The following is a 22,325-nucleotide window of genomic DNA, read 5'->3' as shown; positions in this document are numbered from 1 at the left end:
AGGGGCATCTTAAAAAAGGAAAGAGAGATGGTGAGGTTCAAGGAGGAAGTTTGGGAGCTTAGGACCCAGCTAGATGAAGACAAATTCTTTGTACTCTAAAGGATAACCATTGTTGAAGAAGTGATATGCACTGGGAGAAGAGCCCTTCCCACTTTATGGTCAATGTAGTCACACTACATTTAAGATTATGTCATGACTTCTAATACCATGAGGCGTTCTAATTGTACTTGCATCATACTTGTAACTGATGCTCTTGAGGAATCTTTTTCAGTAAGGCACCACTAGGCTATTTGGATTTGAAGTTCCTCTGCATTGTAAGTTCTTTGAGGCTGTTTCTGTCTGCATTTCACTTCAAAAAAACTTCTTCCCTGCTGTTATCAGACTTCTGAATGGACCTCACATATATTAGAGTTGATCTTTCTCTGCACCTTCTCTGTAGCTGTAACACTATCTTCTGCATGCTTCTTCTTTTACCCTGATGTACTTGTGTAAGGTATGATTTGTCTGGATAGCTCGCAAAGCAATACTTTTCACTGTATCTCAGTATGTGACAATAATAATATCAAACAAGTAATAGCAGATGCCATTGGTTCCCAGCAGCAGGTAATATTTTTTAATTCATTCACGGGATGAAGGTGTTGCTGACTTGGTCAGCATTTATTTCTCATCCTAACTGTCCAGAGGGCACTTAAGAGTCAACCATATTGCTGTGGGTCTAGAGTCACATGTAGGCCAGACCAGGTAAGGATGGTAGTTTCCTTCCCTAAAGGACTTTAGTGATCTAGATAGGTTTTTCCCCACAATTGATTTGTGGGACATCATTAGACTCTTTAATTCCAGATATTTATTGAATTCAAATTCCACCATTTGCCCTGGCAGGATTTAAACCCACATCCCCAGAACATGATCTGGATTAATAGTCCAGTGATAATACCACTAGGCCGTTACCTCCCTGGAATATCAACACAGGTAATATCAACATAATTAGTTGATCATTCTACCTTTGCTTTACCATCCCAAGTTGCTCAGTCCTGCAGTTGGGCAGTGAGTTATTGCTCTCTGTTTGATATCAATTTCTTTGGTCCATGACGCATAAAAACCAGTAATTGATGTTTTGACCATGTTGTGTCTGCATGACTTGTATTAATGCAATAACATTGACGCTGCCATGGGTAGGATACAAAAATGTTTGTAACTATCCTAAGTTTAAATTCATACCTGCATAATACCATATGTTTTTTGATGTGCTATCACTGACACTGTGCTGGTTGCTTGCTAGGAGTTTATTTTGATCCTGGTGTTTTTAAAAATTAGCTATCATAGCCTTCTTATGATTTGAGTGAAACTGAAGTGTAATGCCCTTTATCATAAATCAAGACTTCTTAAATAATAGGAATTGTCATATTAAGGAAAAGCAGTGTACTATAGATGCTGAAAATGTGAAATGTAAACAAAATATTGGAAATATTCAACAGGCCAGACAGGATTCGCCGTAGAGAGAAATAGAGTCATACAGTATGGAAACAGATTCTTTGGTCCAACTTGTCCATGCTGACCAAGTTTCCCAAACTAAACTAGTTCCATTTGCCTGCATTTGGCCCATATGCCTCTAAACCTTTCCTATTCATGTACTTGTCCAAATGTCTTTTTAAATCTTGTAACTGTACCTGCATCTACCACTTCCTCTGGCAGTTCATTCCACACATGAACCACCCTCTGTGTGAAAAAGTTGGTCGTCCGCTCCCTTTTTAAATCTTCCTCCTCTCACCTTAATATTATGCCCTCTACTTTTGAACTCCCCTACCCTGGGAAAAGACCTTTCCTATTCACCTTAACTATGTCCCCCATGATTTAATAAACCTCTGTAAGGTCACCCCTCAACCTCCTATGCTCCAGGGAAAAAAGTCCCAGACTATCCAGCCCGTCCTTCTAGCTCAAACCCTCCAGTTCCAGTAACATCCTTGTAAATCTCTTCTGCACTATTTCAAATTTATAATATCCTTCTTATAGAAGGGTGACCAGAACTATACCAGTACTCCAAAAGTGTTCCTCACCAAAATCCTGTACAATCACAACATGATGTCCCAACTCCTATAGTCAATGATCTGAGCAATAAAGGCAAGCATGCCAAATGCCTTCTTTTCCACTCTGTGTCTACCTATAATGCAACTTTCAATGAATTACGTACCTGAATCCCTAGGTCTCTCTATTCTACAACACTCCCCAGGGCCCTACCATTAACTGTGTAAGTCCTGCCCTTGTTTATCTTGCTCAAATGCAACACCTCACATTTATCTAAATTAAATTCCATCTGCCACTCCTTAGCCCAATTGATTAAGACCCCTTTGTAATCTTAGATAGCATTAAATAGATAACATTTCACATGAATTACACTCCTTCAACTAGTTCGCAAGGTGCTGATTAATATTTTAGAAAGCAAGAAAGAAAGTTGTGCATTTATGTAGAGCCTTTTGTTTGCATTAGTATATCTAAATTGATTTGCTGCCAATAATATACTTTAGAAGCGTAGTTGCTGCTGTAACCTAAGAAAAGCAGAAGTCATTTTGCACTCAACATGCCAAAACAAAAGTAATGAGATAATGACTAGATAATCTGTTTTTTGTAATATTATTCAAGGGATAAATATTGGCCAGGATAACTCCTTGGCTATTTTAAAATAGTGGGTAGGGATTTTATGTATCCATCTAAGAGAGCAGATGGAGGGGCCTCAGTTTAATGTCACATTAAAGAGATGGAATTTGCCATAAGAGCCCTTCCCACTTTATGGTCAATGTAGTTACACTACATTTAAGATTATGTCATGACTTCTAATACCATGAGGTGTTCTAATTGTACTTGCATCATACTTGTAACTGATGCTCTTGAGGAATCTTTTTCAGTAAGGCACCACTAGGCTATTCGGATTTGAAGTTCCTATGCATTGTAAGTTCTTTGAGGCTGTTTCTCTCTGCATTTCACTTCAAAAAAACTTCTTCCCTGCTGTTATCAGACTTTTGAATGGACCTCACATATATTAGAGTTGATCTTTCTCTGCACCTTCTCTGTAGCTGTAACACTATCTTCTGCATGCTTCTTCTTTTACCCTGATGTACTTGTGTAAGGTAAGCACTCCCTCTGCACTGAACAAATGTCATTCTGGGTTAGAAAGTGCTGCAGTATGATTGTCCAAATCGATTAGTTGATGAAGAAGTAACTGAATGCAAAATTGGAAACAAGTCAGCTGCTTATTTGCTTTATTTATTAAAAAAAAGTCATGGGATCTAGGCATTTATGCCTGTCAAGCATTTATTGTCCATCCCTGATTCTCCTTGAGAAAGCAACAAGTGGGGAGTTGCTTTCTGGAGCTGCTGTGGTCTGTGTGGTGAAGATATTCCCACTTAGAAAAATAGTTCTGGGATTTTGACCCAGTAAAGTCAAAAGATTGACAATCACTCCCATTTTCTCTTTCTATTCCTTTAAAAAAAATCAAGTTGAAATCAAACAGACCAGAATTTGTCACAGAATCACTATGGCACACGAAATGACATTTAAATCTACTCAGGGACTCTTGTAAATCTTCCTCAATACTCATTAAAATAATGGGCACTGTTTTCATTACAGTACTCTTGACTGTTAAGGTTAACTGGTCAAATTTTATAGCAGCCCAATTGTGCTAGGACCATTAATAAGTGTTAGAATATTTGATTCAATGGGACTAAAAGAGACAAAGCAAGTTAGTTTTCTTTCTTTTACCTTCTTATGTCCTCACTATTTGTATCTTAAACCTACGTTGGTCAGTTTGGCTCCTGATGTTTCATGATCCATGCCATTCACATTGCAGTGTAGATGCCATATTTGGCAGCCTTTTGAGTGTCACCTGGGATGAATTGATCCGTGAACAAATAGGAGCTTGTACACACAAAATTGTATGAAAGCGGGGTAAGAATTTTCATTCTGTGCCCATTACAGATTTGGAGTCAAAGGTCTGTCAGACAGACTCTGCGTTTTGTCTACTCATTGCCTCTAAGACAATGGATGCTTCCTGTTGTACAGTGGTACCCTGCCGACAACACCAATTCGCATTTACATAATATCTTTAACTTTGTACAGCATCCCAAGACACTTCACGAGAATCATGAAACAAAATTTGACACTAAGATGTCAAGGAGATATGAGTGGTGGAGGCTGGTACAATTACAACATTTAAAAGGCATCTTGATGGGTATATGAATAGGAAGGACCAAATGCTAGCAAATGGGACTAGATTTATATAGGATATCTAGTCAGCATGAACGAGTTGGACTGAAGGGTCTGTTTCCGTGCTATATATCTCTACGACTCTACAAACAGGTGACTAAAGCTTATAAAGATCAAAATGTTAAGTTTAAATGAGTGTGGCAAGGTTTAGTGAAGGAATTCCAGATTTAGGGCCTAGGCAGCTGAATGCATAGCTGCCAAATGTAGAGAGATGAAAATTGGAAATGTTTAAGAGATCAGAATTGGAGGAGCGACTTTATTTTGAATGGTTGTAAAGCTAGAGCACATTCTGAAAACGGGGAGGGCAGTGGCCCTGAAGGGATTTGAAAACAGATGAGAATTTTAAAACATAGATGGCAAAGAAAAAGATGGTATATTCTGCTTCTATAGACATTTAGCACTGCCTTGTTTACAACAGTCAAAGCCAGGATCACCACTGGAGGGAGCTCTATAGTATCAATGTAACATGTTACACTCATCGCACTGTTTCTCGCTCCATGTCCTGGAAATTTACTTGTCACAATGCTTTGTATTATTCCTGAACTCCCTTTTTTTTCTATTAAAACAGTATTAAAATTAAGGTTTCCAGTTGATCCTAGAGCCTTAAAGGAAGGTCTAAATCTTTGACTTGTAGAATTTCTCTTCTCCTCCTCCTCCTTTTCTCGGGGTAGCCTCACATTCGTTGTTGAAATTTGACAAGTTTGTTGTTTTTGCATGGCCGTTCTTAAATGTTGTGTAGTTACGTCTTTCAACGTTACAGTGTGGAGAGCATTTTAAATGATTCTGCAAGAGGGTATTAAGTATTAATTTGCACAAGCTATGTTGGTGTACAATGATCTTACTATATTAGAGCCATAGAGTTATACAGCATGGAAACAGACCCTTCAGTCCAACTCGTCCATGCCGACCAGATATTCTATATAAATCTAGCCCTGTTGGCCAACATTTGGCCCATGTCCCTCTTAATCCTTTCCTATTCATATACCCATCCCAATGCCTTTTAAATGTAGTCATTGTACCAGCCTCCACCACTTCCTCTGGCAGCTCATTCCATGCACGCACCACCCTCTGCATGAAAAAGTTGTCCCTTAGGTATCTTTCCCCTCTCACCTTAAACCTGTGCCCTCTAGTTTTGGACTCCCCCACCCTGAGGAACAGACCTCGCCTATTCACCCTATCCATGCCTCTCATGATTTTATAAACCTCTATAAGGTCACCCCTCAGCCTCTGACGCTCCATATAAAATAGCCCCAGCCAATTCAGCCTCTCCCTATAGCTCAAAGTATCTAACCCTGGCAACATCCTCATAAATCTTCTCTGAACCCTTTCTAGTTTCACGATATCCTTCCTATAAGAGGGATTACACAACTACTCTATTGAGTCCAAACTGGAGTGCTCAAATCATCAACTGTAAGAAGAGGTGTTTTTCTGTAAATTCTAAGAGTTTCTTTTGTATTTTGCAAGGTGATAAATCATGATTAGTAAGATTGCTGCTTTTTGGTACTATCTCCAAATCCCTGCTTTGTGAATGTAGACAGCAATTATTAGAAGTTTATGTGACTGAGGAGGCATGACAGATTAACCTGATCGTATCGTCTCAATCTTAGGCATAAGCATAGCTCAGTAGGAGCACTGAGTTGTGATCAAGAGAAGGGACTTTAAACTAATTTTTGTTGGAACATTAGGTCAGCAATGTTCAGGCTAATTATAGTGAACTTCCCACTACCTTTGCTGAGATGCGTACTTTGTGTGGTGCTAGGGTTGGTAGTTTTTAACTCCTAAGGTTTTTAACATTTAGCAACAATTTCGGAGTGAACTTAGATTTAGATTTTAGATTTAATTGTCGCGTGTACTCAAGATCAGAAGTACCAGAGAACAGCGTATAGTGTATAATGACTCCACACATGGTGCCATCTTAGGTACCAAGGTACAAAAAATAAGCTTGGGTACAAAGTAATAAGAGAAACAGAGTTAAGAAGTTAAGCATTACTTCACAGAATAAGTAGAAAAATAAAGAAATAGCTAATAGTTTACATTAAAGTCTTTTGTAGTTTAAACTAGGAAAATAAAGGAATAAGTTAAAAATCCAATAGTCTTTGAGCCCTCTGCTGCCTATTTTCGCTGCCATCGCAAATACTGTCACTGCTGCTCAAAGTGCCGCGTCTCTGATCCCCCCCCCCCCCCGGTGCCTCGGGAACATGCCTGGGCAGGATCCACTCGCACGCCGAGCCGAGACACCACCACGAACCGCTGAGAGCCACCAAGAGTCCACGCCGAGACCCACCATGAGCTGCCGAGAGACCAGGCCCAGGACCTGTCAGGAGTCGCAGAGAGACCAGGCTGAGGGCTGCGACGCTGTCAAGAGGCAAACAAGAACAAGGAATTACACCAAACGTACAGCTGCATTTGTGTGGCTAACAATGCTGCTAGATGGAACGGCTTGCATGCAAGCGCCAAACTAGAGTCAGAAATCGGTAGAGTTCACGTGCATATTAATCATTGACTATCATTCTGACAACTGCTGTTGCATTTTATTTAAAATCAGGTCATATATGAATTCATGCAGTTGATAATTTCTCTTCTGGAATGCAATGTGGAAGCCTATGAAATATATAAACAAATCTGCACATTTTATTAATGCGTCTATCTCAATATTCAGCTGTTAAACATGCTGCCACATTTAAGGAGGTGTGGAAACTAAAATGAAACTCATTGCATCATAGAGTCATACAGCATGGTCCAACCAGTCCATACCCAACATAATCCCAAACTAATCTATTCCCACCTGCCTGCTCCTAGCTCATATCCCTCCAAACCTTTCCTATTCATGTACCCATCCAAATCATGTTTGATTCATTTCAAAATGTTATTTCACTATTAATTATCATACGCTAATTTGACAAACCTACATATCCTCCCACCCATGTTCATTCTTTTATTTACACATTTTATCAGCTTACAATAACTAGGTTTAATTGCTGCATTGTATCAATGTATACCACATGTGTTTTCAAGCCCACTTACAGAAAAACACAGATCGCGACTTCAGAACTCTGTTCCTGTTCGTTATTGTTGCACCCGTACACACAAATGGATCATGATGGCCATTTTGTCTCCTGCATTGGCAATACGCATTCCAAACATTTATAGTACTGAAACAGGTCAGTTACTGGTGTAAATGCACCACTTGAGCCATTTACCATCCCATTAATAAAGCCTTTCAATGTCTTCTTTCTCTCTTGCCTCTTCTTCTACTCCAGGAGAACTAGATTGACTTTTTCCAAGGACTGGCCTTGGTCAACAGTTGCTGTTGGCTGCTTAAGGCTCCACCTTTGACAAAATCATTATAAGTCAAATTGCAGGGATCCACCTACAAATTCATATTAAATGGAGCTTCAAAGCCCAATGCAAACTGATTTTTGAAAAAAAATGTTCAAGGGATGTTAATATCATTGGCTAGGCTGGCAATTATTGCCTCTCCCTAATTGCCCAGTAGAAGAGTGTGGTGAGCAGCCTTTTTGAACTGCTGTAGTCATTGGGGTGTGAGGATACCTACAGCACTGTGGGGAAGGGAGTTCCCAGATTCTGAACAAGCCACGGTGAAGGAATGGTGATATAGTCAGAATGATGTACATTTTGGAGGGAGCTTGCAGAAAAACATTTGACTACAAATGCACCCTTTGTGAAAATCCCAAATGAAAATGCAGTGAGTATGTGAAAAACGGTATTTAATTTAATTTCAGTTAGTTCGCACCTTACAATGGTCTGACTTTGTGCACTAGAAGACGTTGACAAATGTTAGAAGTTACATCTGGGGAAAAAAGAACCACTGTAATGGTTTTCTGCATAGTATGCTGCCTGTGGATGAGCAGGCATAGTCTGCCATGTCATCAATGCAGCCAAATGTGTTATTTTTTCCATGTTTTTGGGTCTGCAGTGTGAAATTCTGTAGCATTTCTATAGACTTTGCACCTTTAGCTGGGAGAATTGGCAGGCATTCATCAGATTCTTCAGTGAGACGAACCTCCTCAGTAGAAAAAGTGCTGAGACTATGATTCATCCGTCAGTTCCATCCTGCACTGCCAATGGTGTCGTCCATCTCAGCATAAGTTTTTCTGGATGGCTGTGCTGGAATTTCCCGTGCCATCCCACCACAAGTGAGAGAAGAGTCTCGTCATTGCAGTGGTTTTCCTTACCCCCTGCTTCTGCTTGTTCTCAGCATGGCCTGTTTGAACTAGATTGGCAGCATTGGCAAGTGTGGGTTCCATCTCCATCTTCCCACGCAGACACTGGGAGAATGTGCAAACTCCACACAGACAAAAAAGGGTCGAGGCCCGAAACGTCAGCCTTCCTGCTCCTATGATGCTGCTTGGCCTGCTGTGTTCATCCAGCTCTACGCCTTGTTGTCTCAGATTCTCCAGCATCTGCAGTTCCTACTATCTCTCTCCACACAGACAGTTGCCCAAGGACAGGATCGAGCGCAGGTCCCTGGCACTGTGAGGTAGCAGTGCTCACCACTGAGCCACTGTGCCACCCCAAATTTCCCAGGAAGATTTTGATTTCAAATGATTGCTTTTCTTCACGCTGTAATATGGCCTAATTCCACCTAAATTAATTGGTATGAGAGATGACAAGCGTGCTCCAGTTTAATGAATCTGGATTTTCTGAAATTTTGGCTTATTATGGGCATCATTTTATTAGACTTCCTATTCTGCCAGTGAGAATAGCTATCAACTTTGAAACAGCCAGAATTTTGGGTCATCTGAAATTGACTGGTTGCAATTTCAGTGAATGAGTCAGTCATTCCAGCAACCCCAGAGTAATGTAAAAGCAACTTAGCTTGGAATAAACTAGGGAGTGAGTCTGGGGTACACTTGGCTGCACAAGATACTCCACTTACCAACTGAATGTTTTGCGTCTCGTGAAGAGGAGGCTTCCAGGAGTGCCATTTTCCAGCCTGCTTTAAATAGTTGTGGTGGATTCAGCTTTTATCCCTAAAACTTCATGAAACATTTCTGTGTGCTATGTGTTTGCTATTCACCAGGGAGAGCCACCGCACATTTAAAAATGTACAATGACTTGCTTGTTACAGTAAGACATGTTTCTATACAGAAGAGATATAAAATGCCCTTTACTTGTCTTCTTTATCAGAAATAACCTAGCCATTCACTTCTTGGGCAGTATGTCACATATTTTGTGGTGCTTGGAAGTCTATGGAATATTCTCATACCAGTCTGCTTTGCAACAAACATCTTGTTGTTTTCTTCAATCTTCTCCACATTGATTATGATCACAGGCTTCGGAAGGTCATTTGTCTGGCAACTGATCTTTCCAGCAGTACCTTTGCAGTCTTCCCATTGTGCTACCCAGTTATCTCTTAAGACAGTGCAATTGGTTATATGTTCAGTAACAACTTGCATTTATGTAGAGCCTTTAATATCAGAAAAGTATTCCATGGCATTTCATAGGCTACTAGTCCACTGCCTTCAACACTGCTCATTATTTTAACCTCTTTTTATGTGAAAATGTCGAGGAGTTGTACCAAGGAATATTTTTTCATTGGTAGTTTCAATCACAGTTTCCTTGCCTTACATTTTTTTGATATATATAAATGTTTGCTAAAGGACAAAGTACCTATGTACAATCATTAATGGTATTGTCAATCATTGAAAATACCTTTTGTCTTTTGAGCCTATCAGCACTTCTTACACAAGATGAAAGAGCAGATAGAAGACAGTTAAATATTCTGTCAACAGTGATAAACAAGATGACTTGTTATGGTAGGTTGTGGAATCATGAGCTTTATTGCATGCTGAAAGACTATGACCAGTCATTAGCTTTAGGCTGTTATGATCTCAAAATAGACTGTGCTTTTTAAAGTGGTTGTACTACTTTCTAAGTTCCTAATTGAAGTATGATCAGTTGAATTTGTACTGGAAGGTGCTTACACCTTTCATGGTCATTAGGTCCACAGAGGTAAGCAATAGGACATTTTGTGGCTGAGGGGAAAGAGCAGAGTTTAGTGCAGATTGTAGGCTGGGTGTATGCAGTGGCAGATGTAGCTAGCTTCTCCTTGGGAAAGCTGAGGGTTTTTGTTCTGCTGTAAAATATGCACTCTCTAGCGTGACCCACTAGGATGGAAACTCTAGGCGTGGGAAACTTGCCTGATTTTTCTTTTAATCTGATTCTCTCCCTAGTGTCCCGGCCAGTAGTTATTCCTCAATAGATGGAACAAAAATAGATTGTCTGGTCATTATAATATAGGTGTCTGTGGGAGCTTGCTGTGTACAACTTTGCTGGCACATTTCTAATATTACAACAATGACTAATGCTTCACAGTACTCAATTGCCTGTAAAGCACTTTGTAATCACTTAAACTTAAGCAGCATAATATAAATATAAGTCTATCTAACTGCAGCTTGTCTATGAGGATGCTAGCATTTAGCCTATTTGGTACGTTTGATAAATGTGTGAGAAAACCATTTCCCCTTTACGATATAAATATGCTCTTTGGAAAGGGCACAACTGTTAAAATGTTGAGCACTTTTAATGTATAAAAGCAGAAAATGCTGGAAAAACTCTTCAAACTCTTTGTAAAGTCATATTGCACTTGGAATGTTAACTCTGTTCCTTTCTGTACAGATGCTGTCAGACTTGCTGAGCTTCTCCAGCATCCATATATACTTTTATTTTAACTGTTTTCCTGCCCTACTTTGTTATTTTTGACATTTTTGTAGTTGTTAGTGGCGCTATATAAATACAAGTTATTTTCTCTCACACTGAGGCTTAAAAGACATTTTTGTTTTTGTTCAAATGTCAATACACTTCATTCCAAACAGATTATTTCTGATTGCCAGATTTAATAAAATCCCCAGTTAAAGTTGTGTGCAATTAATGGAATATATAAGGAAAGAAGTCAAAAATGGAATTTAATTACATGGGCTTCTCTTGGGAATTATATCCAAGTAACTGCTTTTAGAAGAAGAGGGTCAAGTTTCTCTTTCAGAAAAAATGGAACTGTCATACAAAATAACCCTATCAATCCTGTAACCAACGATAGCATTTACTTTCAATGTTTAGAGAGCAAAATTGTTGTTTGCTCAATATGTGCCACTTTTCCTCCCCTACTAATACCTGAATCAAAATTCTGCAGTTCTGGTCTCCCTGCTATAGGAACGATGTTGTGAAACTAGAAAGGGTTCAGAAAAGATTTATGAGGATGTTGCCAGTGTTGGACTGTTCGAGCTATAGGGAGAGGCTGAATAGACTGGGGCTATTTTCCCTGGAGCCTCAGAGGCTGAGGGGTGACCTTATAGAGGTTTATAAAATCATGAGGGGCATGGATAGGGTGAATAAGCAAGGTCTTTTCCCCAGGGTGGGGGAGTCCAAAACTAGTGGGTATAGCTTTAGGGTGAGAGGGGAAAGATATAAAAGGGAACTCAGGGGCAACTTCTTCATGCAGAGGGTGGTGCGTGTATGGAATGAGCTGCCAGAGGAAGTGGTGGAGGCTGGTACAATTACAACATTTTTTAAAAAAAATTCATAATCTCGTGCAACCAACATCAAGGCTTAAATTAATTAAAAGTAATAAATCCACAATGGAGGAAGAAAGTTTCACCATAGCATCACATGACCTGGCTTCAGATCCAAGACAACAAGGTGCAGGGCTGGATGAACACAGCAGGCCAAGCAGCATCATAGGAGCAGAGAGGCTGATGTTTCGGGCCTAGACCCTTCATCAGAAAAGGGGGAGGGGAAGGGGGTCCCGAAATAAATAGGGCGAGAGTGGGAGGTGGATAGAAGAGGGATAGAGGAGAGGATAGGTGGAGAGGAAACAAACAGGTCGAAGAGGCGGGGATGGAGCCAGTAAAGGTGAGTGTAGGTAGGGAGTTAGGAAGGGGATAGGTCAGTCCAGGGAGGACGGACAGGTCAAGGGGGCGGGATGAGGTTGGTCGGTAGGAGATGGAGATGCGGCTTGAGGTGGGAGGAGGGGATAGGTGGGAGGAAGAACAGGTTAGGGAGGCAGGGACGAGCTGGACTGGTTTTGGGATGCGGCAGGGGGAGGGGAGATTTTGAAACTTGTGAAATCCACATTGATACCATTGGGCTGCAGGGTTCCCAAGCGGAATATGAGTTGCTGTTCCTGCAACCTTCGGGTGGCATCGTTGTGGCACTGCAGGAGGCCCAGGATGGACATGTCGTCTGAGGAATGGGAGGGGGAGTTGAAATGGTTCGCGACTGGGAGGTGCAGTTGTTTATTGCCAACCGAGCGTAGGTGTTCTGCAAAGCGGTCCCCGAGCCTCCACTTGGTTTCCCTGATGTAGAGGAAGCCACACCGGGTACAGCGGATGCAGTATACCACATTGGCAGATGTGCAGGTGAACATCTGCTTGATGTGGAAAGTCTTCTTGGGGCCTGGGATGGGGGTGAGGGAGGAGGTATGGGGACAGGTGTAGCACTTCCTGCGGTTGTAGGGAACAGTGCCGGGTGTGGTGGAGCTGGAGGGGAGTGTGGAGTGGACAAGGGAGTCACGGAGAGAGTTGTCCTTCCGGAAAGCAGATAAGGGTGGGGAGGGAAAGATGTCTTTGGTGGTGGGGTCGGATTGCAGATGGCCAGCCCAGCTGAATGTGTGCATCTCGCATCTTTTTAAAATACCCTGCATGAAGCTCATTGGTCAGTCTCAATCCAGTTCTCAACAGGCATAAATCACACTACTAGAACTAAAAATAATGACAATCTTACTGTAACAGTTTGAAACATGGCTGAAGGATGTTTCCCTGTGCTGGATGCCAAAGCACTTTTCAGAGCAAATACAGGCAGTTCTCTGTATCCAGCTGTGCTATATTTCACCCGGGATTACTTGGTGTTGACACTGTGTGTTTGGAACTGGAAGTGTTTCTTTAGCTAGCACAAACATTACTTCCCTCCAGTATTAAATTACCACAACATGTAAATTGAGGGAAGGAAATTAAATCCCATGTGTGCTTAACAAACTTGTGGGAGGACCTATCTGAATTGAATGCTGTTACAGTGTTTAACATTACTTTAAGGCTTTCCTGCATCTAGTGATGCACCAGTTAGACTAAGTACATACTTATGTCTGCTTCCATAACTAGTTATTTGTGAAACCAGTTTCTAGGTCATCACTGACTTAATGTTACTAGGGAGATGCAAGTTAACTGATATCAACACGTATGTTTTGTCTGTCTAATCTTTCTCATTTATTGTTCCTTTATAACAGGTGCAACTATTTCTTTCTTTATGATACGTCAAAAGTTAAAGAAGAGGAGGATCCAACAAGAGCTGGTATCTGTTACTTTTTCCCTTCACAGGTGAGACACAGAATTAAAGTGGTAGTTTATTTCTTTTGGAGGGGAAAAGGGATAAGCCAAGATTCCTGTGTCAGTGTAAGTAAATTAACTTAATTTGTGAGCTAAGCGACAATACATTTCAGCGTCTTCATGTTTTATTTATTTTATCAAATGCCTTCTGAATTTACCCTGGATGATGAAGGTAACTGACTGTAAATGTTGCACTTTCTAGAAAGGGTTACTGAGTAACAGTTCGGAGTGAGAACCTTGCTGTGTTAGATTTTTTTTCATTTCTAAAGATCTTCCCAATTGTGCTGAAGATGTCAGATTACGCTGAATTACAGTTCTGTACACAAAGACAAACTCAAGTTGGCCTGTATTCCTCAACATTGGGTGTTTGGCAGGGTAGCAAGCAAAAGTGGGGGCCATACCTTTTCAGCTGAAACCAGCATGATCCTCATACAATCTCCATGTTGGCATACACCATGGGCAGTTACATGTGATGCTCGATTTATTTTCAGTGTCTGCAATACTTTGTTAATGAACTGCCATGCTAATGGAGATCAACTAGCCCAATGTAAAGGGACAGAAAACAGACAGAAGTCATTGTCCACATTGGCACAAATGACATAGGTAGGAAGAAGGAAGAGGCCCTGTGAGAGCAATTCAGGGAATTAGGTAGGGAGCTAAGATGCAGGACTGCCAGAGTAGTAATCTCAGGATTACTACCTGTGCCACAGGCTAGTAAGGCTAGGAACAGAGAGAGAGTACAGTGGCTACACCGCTGGTGTAGGAGGGAGGGCTTTAATATATGGATCATTGGGATGCCTTCTGGAGAAGGTGGGCCCTGTACAAGAAGGACAGGTTGCACCTGAACTGGAGGGACATCAATATCCTGGGCGGGAGGTTTGCTAGAGCTCTTCCGGAGGGTTCAAACTATCGTGGCAGAGGGTGTGGGAACCGGAACAACAGGCCAGTAAGTGCAAGGACTGGGGACGAAAGAGAGACTGAGATATGCGTAGCGCAGAGTAACAGCAGGCAGAGGGAAGTCACGGGGCTCAGAGGGCCTGGAATGTATTTACTTCAATGCAAGAAGTACAACAGGTAAGGCAGATGAACTAAGAGCAAAGATTACTGCATGAAATTATGATGTTATTGCCATTACAGAAATACGGTTAAAGGAGGGACAGGATTGGCAGCTTAACATTCCAGGATACCACTGTTTTAGACGGGATAGAAAAGGAAACAAATGGAGTGGGGGAGTTGCATTGCTGATTAGGGATCACATCACAGCTGTGGTGAGGGAGGACACAGAGAGATCCTGCATTGAGACATCATGGGTGGAGCTCAGGAATAGGAAGGGTAAAATCACAATGCTGAGGGTTTTCTGGTTGCGAGTCCTTAGCAAGATGGCGGCAGAGTTGGATGCTCCTGTCAGAGATCCTCTGCTCCACCTGTTCTTTATCCTCCTTTTTCCTTTTCTCCTCCTTTCTTTTCTCCTCTTTCTCTCCCCTCAGCAGCGGGGCCGACAGCAAGTCCAGAGCAGCGAGCTGCCGTGCCCCAGAACACAGCGAGCAGCGAGCCCCAGAGCAGCGCGGGGAAGAGCCCCGCAGCAGCAGGTGGGGGGAATCACACAGGAAGCGAGTGTGAGCCGGCGTCACGAGTGAGAGCAGGCAGCCCGTAGCTCGTGGGAGAAGGCAGGCGGCTGATGGGGTGTGAAGGGAGCAGGCAGCCCAAGGTGGTGACAGAGGGGCCGCATCCCCGGAGCGACGGAGAGGCCACGTCCCTGGAGTGACAGGGGGCCAAGTCTTGGAGGGATGAAGGGGCCGAGGTACAAATCCCGGTACAGCGCGACATACCAGGTTGCTGCTGAGTGCCGGTGAGGAGTGGACTGGTGGCTGGAGAGACGTGAGACAATTGCTGAATTTGGGCCTGGTGCCACATGCTGAGCTGCTCTTATTGTTATTAATTGTAAAAACTGTTCACTGTACTCCTATACAAGTACAAGTGACAATGAAGGATATTCCATTCTATGCTATAGACCTCCCAACAGTCCACGGGAGACAGAGGAGCAGAGACGTCGTCAGATACCGGAAAGGTGTGAAAACAGCAGGGTAGTTGTGATGGGTGACTTCAACTTTCCTCTTATTGACTGGGACTCCCTTAGATCCAGGGGCTCGGATAGAGAGCAATTTGCTAGTTGTGCCCAGGAGGATTTTTTGAGACAGTATGTTGACAATCCAACTAGAGAGGAGGCCATGCTAGACTTGTTATTAGGGAATGAGCCAGGACAGGCGATTGCTGTTTCAGTAGCAGAGCATTTTGGGCTTAGTGACCATAACTCCATAAGATTTCGAGTAGTCACAGACAAGGACAAAAGTGGCCCTCAGGTGAGGGGGCTTAATTGGGCAAGGGCCAATTGTGTCCAAATTAAGAGAGGAACTTGGAATGTGGATTGGAAGCAGCTATTTGAGGGCAAATCTACATCTGGCATGTGGGAGGCTTTTAAAGACCTGTTGATTAAAGTACAGGATGTGCATGACCTGCACAACCAAAGGATGGGAATTTCAGATTTCAGGAACCACGGATGACAAGGGAAATTGTAAGCTTAGTCAAAGGGAAAAAAGGAAGCATACGATAGGTCTAGGCAGCTACAAACTGACAAAGCCCTTGAGGAGTATAGAGAAATTAGGAAGGAATAGGCTAAAAGGGACCATGAAATATTCGAAGCAAACAGGGTCAAGGAGAATCCCAAGGCTTTTTGTGCATATATTCAAAGAAAGAGTGTAACAAGGGAAAGAGTATGCCCTCTTGAGGACAAAGGAGGGAAGTTATGCGTGGAGCCACAGGAAGTGGGAGAGATCATTAATGAGTACTTTGTATTGGTTTTCACCAAGGAGAAGGACATGACTGATGTTGAGGTCAGGGATGAGTGTCTGAATACTCTAGGGAAATGTCCGTATATTGAAGGAGGAAGTTTTGGGTATCCTAAATTGCGTTAAGGTAGACAAGTCCCCAGGACCAGATGGGATCTATCCCTGGTTACTGCAAGAGGCAAGCGAAGAAATAGCTGGGGCGTTAGCAGATATCTTCACATCCTTGTTGACCATAGGCGAGGATCGAGAGGACTGGAGATTAGCCAATGTTGTTCCCTTATTTAAGAAAGGAAACAGGAATAATCCAGAAAATTATAAGCCGGTGAGCCTGACATCTGTAGTGGGGAAGCTCTTGGTGAAGATACTGAGGGACAAGATATATGCACATTTGAAAGAAAATGGACTAGTTAGTGACAGGCAGCATGGTTTTGCATGGGAAAGGTCATGTCTCACCAACCTGATTGAATTTTTTGAAGAGGTGACAAAGATAATTGATGAGAGAAGGGCTGTAGATGTAGTTTATATAGATTTTAGTAAGGCATTTGATAAAGTCCCACATGGCACATTGGTACAAAAACTAAAGTCACGTGGGATTTGGGATGGGCTGGCTAGATGGATACAAAACTGGCTTAGTTATAGAAGACTGAGGGTAGCAGCGGAAGGGCGTTTTTCAGAATGGGGTCTGGTAACTAGTAGTGTTCCATTTGGATCAGTCTTAGGTCCTCTGTTGTTTGTAGTATATAAATGATCTGGAGGAAAATGTGGGTGGTCTGATTAGTAAGTTTACAGATGACATGAAGATCGGTGGAGTTGCTGATAGTGCCAAAGATTGTGAAAGGATACAACAGGATATAGATAGATTGGCAACTTGGGCACAGAAATGGCAGATGGAGTTTAATCTAAACAAATGCGAGATGATGCATTTTGGAGGATCAAACTTAGGTGTGAATTATACTGTAAATGGCAGAACCCTTAGGAACATTAACATACAGATGGATTTGGGCATGCAGGTCCACAGTTCCTGAAAAGTGGCAACACAGGTGGCCAAAGTGATTAAGAAGCATATGGCATGCTTGCCTTCATCAGCCGGGGCATGGAGTACAAGAGTTGGCAAACCATGTTGTAGCTATATAAAAACCTTGTTAGGCCGCATTTGGAGTATTGTGCGCAGTTTTGGTCGTGGAAGCTTTGGAGAGAGTACAGAGCAGGTTCACCAGGATGTTGCCCGGTCTCGAGGGCATTGGCTATTAGGAAAGGTTAAAAAGGCTAGGATTGTTTTCACTGGAAAGACAGCGGCTGAGAGGAGACTTGATAGAGGTCTACAAAATTATGAGAGGCATAGAAAGGGTGGATAGTCAGAGGCTTTTTCCCAGGGTTGAAGTTTCATTTACAAGGGGGCATAGATTCAAGGTGAGAGGGGGAAAGTTTAAGGGAGATGTGTGAGGGAAGTTTTTCATGCAGAGAGTGGTAGGAGCCCAGAATGCACTGCTGGAAGAAGTGTTGGAAGGAGGCACGTTGGCGATATTTAAGAGGCATCTAGATGGTTACATGAATAGGGAGGGAACAGAGGGATATGGACTGAATAAGGGCAGGTTTGTTTTTTAGTTTAGTTAGGGCGTGATGATTGGCACAGGCTTGTAGGCCAAAGGGCCTGTTCCTGTGCTGCACTTCTCTTTTGTTCATTTTGTTCTTCGGAGGTCCACAGCATCACGTGATATCAAAAATAGCTAAATTTGCTTGATACTGCACACACTATGGGCCCTGACAAGTTATAAAGTCATAGTCATAGAGTCATACAGCACAGGGATAGATCCTTTGGTCCAACCAGTCGATGCTGATCATGATCCTAAACTATACCAGTCCCACCTGCCTGCGCTGGGCCCATATCCCTCCAAACCTTTCTTATTCATGTACTTATCTGAATGTCCTTTAAACGTTGTAACTGTACCCACATCCACCACATCTTTGCTTTGTGTTTCTGTTTTTCTGTCAGTTGTATTAAAAACTTGTGCTTAAGAACTTGCCATGCCTTAACCAAGTGATTCCAGTATAGCTCCAACACCAGCTTCTACCTGGCAATGTGTAAAATTGCCCAGGTATGTTCTGCACACAAAAGCAAGACAAATCCAACCTGGCCAATTACCATCAGTAGTGTACCTTCAATCATTAGCAAAGGGGTGGAATGGGTTGTTGACAATGCTATCAAGTGGCATTTGTTCAGCAATGACTGGCTGATTGACGGTTTGGGTTCCACAGAGGCTGCTGACCTCACAACAGCTTTGGTCTAATCATAGTCAAAAGAGGTGAATGCCAGAGGTGAGATGAGTTTGCTACAGTTGATATCAAGGCAGTATTTGACCAAGTCTGTCATTAAGAAGCCTTGGCAAAACTGGAGTCAAAAGGAATTGAGGGAAAACTCTGCCGGTTGGAGTCATATCTGGCACAAAGGCAGACGGTTATGTTTGTTGGAGGTCAATCATCACAGCCCAGGGCATCGTTGAAGGAGTCCCTCAGGGTAGTATCCCAGGACCAATAAATGACCATGCCTCTCCATCATAAGACCATCATTCAGCGCCATTCTCAACTCTTCAGGTACGGAAGCAGCCTGCATACCTATGCAGCAAAATCTGGACAACATCCAGGTTTGGGCTGATAAATAGCAAATAACATTCACACCACACAATTGTAGGCAATGACCATCTCAGCCAAGTGAAAATCTAATCTTCCCTTAAGGTTCATTGTCAATAACATTTGCTGAATTTCCCAAACATGAACATCCTGTGACTGAAACTGAACTGGAGCAGCCATATAAATGTGAACAACATGCTTCCTTACTCCTTATTCACAAGGCACAAGTCAGTGATGTGATGGAATATTCTCCACTTGCTTGGATGAGTGCAACTCCAACAACACTTGAGAAGCCTTTCGGAATGAAGCAGTCCCTTGACACCTTCACTACTCACTCCCTCCACCACCAATGCACAGTAGCGGTGTTCTGTACCATTCACAAGATGCACTGCAGCAACTCATCAAGGTTTGTTTAACAGCACCTTTCACACTTGAGACCTCTGTCACCTGGAAGAACCACATCAGCAGATACTTAGGAACACCACCAAGTTCTCCTCCAAGCCACTCACCATCCCGACTTGGAATTCTATCACCATTCCTTTACAGTTGCTGCATCAAAATCCTGGAACTTGCCCCTTAACAGGGCTTTGGATGTACCTTCATCCCAAAGGCCTGCAGATGTGCAAGAATGCAGTTTTCCACCACCTTCCCAAGGACAATTAGAGATGCGCAATAGATGCTGGCCTAGCCAACAATGCTTGCATCCTGTGAACAAATGAATAAAAAATTTCACCTGATTACCAGCTAAATTTAGGAGATCTGAAGGTCCTCTTTCATTTTTTAAAACCATCAGTTTTTTGTTTGTCTTTTCATTAGTAGCTGACTTCTCCTCAAGGTGCTATTGCATACAGAGTAATGTTTAATATCTGAGCGACTGTTTACATGGGTAAACTTAGATTGTGAAATTAAGGTTTTTTGCAAAGATTTGTAGCTCGGGTTGTGGACGAAGTTGTTGGCTTGCTCACCGAGCTGGCTGGTTCTCTTATAGACGTTTTGTCTCCATGCTAGGTAACGTCATCCGTGTAGCCGCCATTGAAGTGATGTTGTTCTACTCCGCTTGGTCCTTATATGATCTGGTCTGTTAAGTTGGGCTGTGTCATTTCCGGTTCTGTTCTGAGCGTGGGTTTGTATATGGGGTCTAATTCCACACGTTTGTTGATTACATTACAGGTTGAAAACCAGGCCTGTATAGGAATTCCTGTGCGTATCTGTGGTTGGCTTGAGCTAGGATGGTCACATTGTCCCAGTTAAGTTGATGGCCTTTGTTGTCCGAGTGCACTGAGATGAGGGAAAGTTCATTGTGTCGTTTTGCTGCTAGCTGGGGTTAGTGTATCTTGATGGCTAGTTTCCTTCCGGTCAGGCCGATATAACGTTTGTTGCAGTCACTGCAAGGTATTTTGTAAACTATGTTGGTCCTGCATGTCGTGGGTATGGGTTCTTTGTTCCTTGTGCGTGTTTGTTGTAGAGTGGATGTGGGTTTGTGTGCCACCATGATTTCTAGTGGTTGCAGGAGTCTCATTGTCAGTTCTGATATGTTCTTGATATAGGGTAGTGTGGCCAGTGTATTGAGGCATACTATGTCCTCTTCGCGTTGTCTATCTAGTAGGCAACTGCGGACGAAGTTGTTGGGTATCGGTTGTGAGCAAAGACCTTGTATAGGTGCTCTTCCTCCTTCCTGCGTTGTTCTGGCACGTTGCAGTGAGTTGTGGCCTGTTTGAATAGTGTCCTTACACAGCTTTGTTTGTAAACATTGGGGTGATTGCTGTGGCAATTGAGGATTTGGTCAGTGTGGGTTGCCTTCCTATAAACTATGGTTTGGAACTCCCCGTTGGTCATTCATTCTACCCTGATGTCTAAAAATGGTAGTTGTCTTCCTCTTCTCTGGTAAATTTGATCCTAGTGAAAATGTTGTTGATGAGATGGTGTGTCTCTTCTAACTTAGTACGTTTAATGATGACAAACGTGTTGTTCACGTATCGAATCCACAATTTTGGCTGTATGCGCGGGAGGGCAGTGCATTCCAGTCTTTGCATGACTGCCTCTGCAATAAGTCCCAAGATGGGTGACCCCATAGATGTGCCATTGATTTATTTGTATATTTGGCTGTTAAAGATGAAGTGTGTGGTGAGGCATAGGTCCAGTAGTCTGAGTATGTTGTCCTTACTGATGGAGCTGTTTGGAGTCGGCGTTTCTGCTGCATCCAGAAATGTGGCAGTTGTTTCTTTGCCTAGGGGTATGTCAATGAACGTGAATAGTGCTGTGACATCAAAGGATACCATTGTCTCATCGTCATTGATTGTGAGTATTGTCACATTTGTCACCTGGAAAGAGGTTAATGCTGTTGTGTCTGTTGTCTGTTGTCTGCATTTTAACATCTGACTTATTGGTGAGCAGGATTCAGAATGCAGTTGATTTTCAAATCCCAGAGATCTGTATCATTGGGGCCTATCGGGCTGTATGGTGACTCAGTGATTATTTCTGCTGCCTCACAGTGCCAGGGACCTGGGTTCGATTCTAGGCTTGGGTGCCTGTCTGTGTGGAGTTTGCATGTTCTCCCCATATCTGCTTGGGTTTCCTCTGTGTGCTTCGGTTTAATTAAACAGTCCAAAGATGTGCAGGCTAGGTGGATTGGCCATGCTAAAATTGCCCCATAGTGTCCAGGGACATGCAGGGTAGGTGGATTAGAAATGGTAAATGCAGGGTTATGGGGTGGAGTAGGGGATGTTGGGTCTGGGTGGAATGCTGTTTGGTTGGTTGGTGCAGACTCAGTGGGCTGAATGGTCTCTTTTCACACTGTAGGATTCTATGATTCTATTCTAGCACTCCATTAGCTACCTAGATGAAATCAACCAAAACCATACCAAGTGGAAGTTGTCCTCCCGAACTATGTGGCTCAGCTTTGACTGTGCCTTTGCGAATTTAGCACTGGGAGTCCCTTGTTTAAATTTAAAAATGTGTTCAGGTAATATGCAACATTTCATTCACAAATAAAAGTCGACTGTAAAGCTTTCTTTCCAATTTAGCTCCATCTTTTTCCCCGTCTCTTTTGACTGGTTCTCTAAATCCTAATCAACTTTTCTTTAACAGACTACTGTTGACCAACAGGAATTGCTGTGTGGGCAGATAGCTGGTGTAGTTTGCTGCATTAATGAAATTTCTGGATCACCGCCCAGTTTAATCCACTTGCGAAAGCTGAAGTTTGCTATCCGGTTGGATGGGGAATACCTCTGGGTATGTATAAACGCTTTTAACA

General features: G+C 42.6%; 1 protein-coding gene across 2 annotated transcripts in view; it reads left to right on the top strand.

The window, feature by feature from the left end:
* Nucleotides 1-22,325, top strand: part of hps4 (HPS4 biogenesis of lysosomal organelles complex 3 subunit 2) — a 56,143-nt gene that overhangs the window by 759 nt on the left and 33,059 nt on the right. For both annotated transcript variants that reach the window (XR_007264695.1, XM_020513525.2), the window contains exons 2-3: nucleotides 13,499-13,589; nucleotides 22,160-22,303. Coding sequence is in view for 1 of the 2 variants with exons in the window: in XM_020513525.2 (XP_020369114.1) it covers nucleotides 13,499-13,589; nucleotides 22,160-22,303 (235 nt within the window). In the remaining variant the exon portion in view is untranslated. The remainder of the gene's footprint in view (nucleotides 1-13,498; nucleotides 13,590-22,159; nucleotides 22,304-22,325) is intronic.

Source organism: Rhincodon typus, chromosome 24, assembly GCF_021869965.1.
Source record: "Rhincodon typus isolate 14 chromosome 24, sRhiTyp1.1, whole genome shotgun sequence".
NCBI lineage: Eukaryota > Metazoa > Chordata > Chondrichthyes > Orectolobiformes > Rhincodontidae > Rhincodon > Rhincodon typus.
This window is presented reverse-complemented; position numbering and strand designations above follow the sequence as displayed.